At 49.0% G+C, this 3,566-nt stretch overlaps 1 protein-coding gene across 1 annotated transcript; it reads right to left on the reverse strand.

Annotated features, from left to right (window-relative positions):
- Positions 1-302: 302 nt before the first annotated feature.
- On the reverse strand, positions 303-3,363 carry LOC118808791 (dual specificity phosphatase DUPD1-like). Its single transcript, XM_036571668.1, is given in 5 exon segments — positions 303-743; positions 1,808-2,031; positions 2,703-2,746; positions 2,748-2,908; positions 3,260-3,363. Coding segments are annotated over 5 exon segments (717 nt in total). The 5' UTR covers positions 3,330-3,363; the 3' UTR covers positions 303-525.
- Between the last annotated feature and the right edge of the window lie 203 nt (positions 3,364-3,566).

Consider the following 3,566-nt stretch of genomic DNA (forward strand, 5'->3'; position numbering starts at 1 on the left):
CGACTCAGCGCTGTGGGTCTGAAAGGATGTGTAGCTGATCAAGAAGAGCCTCACTGAGAAAAGGAGACGGACACATCAAACAAAGAAGCTGAACGATGGACTGACCACCCCAGAGTCCAGACCTCAACACCACTGAATGTGTGATCACTTCAGAAAATGATTAACCAGCTTCTAAGACTGAACTTTGGAGGTGTGTCTGCAGATTCACTGAAAGTGAGTCTCCTGTAAAGAATGGAAGCTGGAATAAAGGTGAAGAGAGACTCACTGAACACTGAACAGCTGATATTTAGTGGTTGATTCTTTGTTGTTTTCAGTTAAATATATTTTCTGCTGTTTTCCTGGTGCTGAAAAATGAATAAATTGTACTTAACGGCTGTTTTGACTGGAAATTAAACACATGAAAGGGTGGCCTCTGGCCGTGAGAGTGACCACTGCAATTAGATTTTTCTCCTAACAGTTGCTTTGAGTCTCTGCTGTGCTGCTCTGTCGTCTCACGGTGTCTCAGTGGAGTCTGTAATCTCAGTCTCAGTGCTTTCCTCCTCTGTTCTCTCTCTTCTGCTCCTGCAGGAAGGCGTCCAGCTCCCTCAGCTGCTTCCGGAAGCCCCAGTTGGGGAGGATCCGTCTGCGCCGCTTCACCTGATCGATGGCCTCCACCAGCGTCATCTTCTCCTGGATCATCAGGTAGGCGAGGACCAGCGTGGCCGAGCGACTGCGACCCATCACGCAGTGAACCAGCAGCTTGTCTGAGACACACACAGGACAGGTGATGAGATAAACTGACACTTAACTGTAAACACACTGGTCAGTAGGGTTAGTGCGGGATGAGTGTGCGGTCAGTAGGGTGAGTGTGGGATGAGTGTGTGGTCAGGGTGGGAGTGGGATGAGTGTGAGGTCAGTAGGGTGAGTGTGGGATGAGTGTGGTCAGGGTGGGAGTGGGATGAGTGTGTGGTCAGTAGGGTGAGTGTGAGATGAGTGTGTGGTTAGTAGGGTGAGTGTGGGATGAGTGTGTGGTCAATAGGGTGGGTGTAAGATGAGCATGTGGTCAGTAGGGTAAGTGTAGGTTAAGCATGTGGTCAGTAGGGTAAGTGTAAGATGAGAGTGTGGTCAGTAGGGTGAGTGTGTGGTTAGTAGGGTGAGTGTGAGATGAGTATGTGGTTAGTAGGGTGAGTGTGAGATGAGTGTGTGGTCAGTAGGGTGAGTGTGAGATGAGTGTGTGGTCAGTAGGGTGAGTGTGTGTAAATGTGTTGTCAGTAGGGTGAGTGTGGGATAGCTTGTGGTCAGTAGGGTGAGTGTGGGATAGCTTGTGGTCAGTAGAGTGAGTGTGGGATAGCTTGTGGTCAATAGAGTGAATGTGGGATACCTTGTGGTCAGTAGGGTGAGTGTGTGAGTGTGTGTGGTCAGTAGGGTGAATGTGTGTGGTCAGTAAGGTGAGTGTAAGATGAGTGTGCGGTCAGTAGGGTGAGTGTGTGAGAGTGTGTGGTCAGTAGGGTGAGTGTGTGTGGTCAGTAGGGTGAGTGTGTGGTCAGTAGGGTGAGTGTGTGAGTGTGTGGTCAGTAGGGTGAGTGTGGGATGAGTGTGTGGTCTGTATGGTGTGAGTGTGCGGTCAGTAGCGTGAGTGTGTGGTCAGTAGAGTGAGTGTGTGAGTGTGTGGTCAGTAGGGTGAGTGTGGGATGAGTGTGTGGTCAGTATGGTATGAGTGTGCGGTCAGTAGCGTGAGTGTGTGTGAGTGTGTGGTCAGTAGAGTGAGTGTGGGACGAGAGTGAGAATTTTAAAGCTACACTGTGTCCATTAGGCGTGAGGTTCTTACTGTGCGGGTTACTGAGGACCTGCTGCATGTACTCTGCTACAGGGAAGAAGTGCTGGCTGAGGTTGAAGGAGGGAATGTCCTCGGCCTCGATGCCGAAATATTCCACACTCAGGTCTGTGTAGTAGCTCGCTCCCGTACACACGCTGTTCCTCTGACCCTCTGCTGCGTTCAGGACGTGGGTCACACCCATCCTCTCCAGTTTGTAGCGGTTCCGTGCCGTCTCCCTGAACACATACACAGGCTCAGCCTGCCACTTTATCAGAAACCCCTCTCCTGTAGCTCCACCTTGCACAGTTAGAGACTGAAGCTCATGTGTAGATGTACAGTTTGTGTTGGTCGTCCTCTAGTCCTTCATCAGTGCTCAGTTTTTGGTTACAGAGCTGGGAGTAGAAGGACAAGGTAGGTGTTTCCAATAAAGTGGCCAGTGAGTGGAAGTGCCAGGTAAGTGTTTGTAATAAAGTGGCCAGTGAGTGGAAGCACAAGGTAGGTGTTTCTAATAAAGTGGCCAGTGAGTGGAAGCATAAGGTAGGTGTTTCTAATAAAGTGGCCAGTGAGTGGAAGTGCCAGGTAAGTGTTTCTAATAAAGTGGCCAGTGAGTGGAAGCACAAGGTAGGTGTTTCTAATAAAGTGGCCAGTGAGTGGAAGTGCCAGGTGAGTGTTTCTAATAAAGTGACCAGTAAGTGGAAGTGCAAGGTAGGTGTTTCTAATAAAGTGGCCAGTTTGTGGAAGCACAAGGTAGGTGTTTCTAATAAAGTGGCCGGTGAGTGGAAGTTCCAGGTAAGTGTTTCTAATAAAGTGGCCAGTGATTATACAGGGTTAGACTATCAAACTGCTGCTTTCCAGGTTTAGAGTTTGGGTTAAAATGTTTTGGACAGCGACGTTTCTCTGTACTCACTCGTCCCCTATGAAGACGTTAGGCCACACCTCGTTGACGTGTGTCGTACGCTACACTGCCATGTGTGAGCAGTTTCTCCAGCTCATAATTGCTGGGCGTCTCATACTCCTCTTCCTCCTCTTCCTCCTCCTCAGGAGCCTCTGTTTTTACCCCAAAACTCAGTTTGTGAGATGCCATCCAGTCCAACCCTGACAGCACTGAACCACCTCAGAGAAACGATAAACAGTTTTACAGGAGAGACTTAACATGTGGGAAGAGAAGATCTGTGAGACGTCAGCCCCAGTTAGCCGCTTAGCACTGCAGGCTCAACATCTACCTCAGCTGAAAGCAATACCCCAGTCTGCTCCTCTTACCCCAAATGCCTCTTTAGCTTTGCCCTGAAACTACAAGGCCAGTGTAATCATAAATAGACGAAGGCCAGATAAAGATATTACTTTAAGCATTGTTTATTATGTATCTTAGGGATTCTGATCCTTATTTTTACTGAATATCCATTTCTCCCTCTCTCTATTCCTGGTCTACAGTAGGTCAGCATTTCCGAAGGTGCTGGAACTCACCTCTGATTTCTCTGGGAACTTTCGACTTCTCTCTTCTTGCTACACGTCTCTCAAAGGTGCAGACGTGCATGCTGGGTTTGACTGCTTTAGTCTGGAGACGCGGCTCTGCGTGCAGGCCGCCGAAGGGAGTCACATTCAGGCCTATTTATAGAATCCTGTCCCACTTCAGACGCACAGCAGGGCTGTAGGGCTTCGTGCTGGTGTTGCAGAAAGTATTAACACTTCTCTGCCTTTTTCAGTTCTGCAGTGTGGTGAACAGTTCAGTACCCAATTCAGGGAGGGTTCACCGTAAAACAGCCACTAACAC

This window comes from Colossoma macropomum, unplaced genomic scaffold, assembly GCF_904425465.1.
Source record: "Colossoma macropomum unplaced genomic scaffold, Colossoma_macropomum, whole genome shotgun sequence".
In the NCBI taxonomy this organism is placed as follows: domain Eukaryota; kingdom Metazoa; phylum Chordata; class Actinopteri; order Characiformes; family Serrasalmidae; genus Colossoma; species Colossoma macropomum.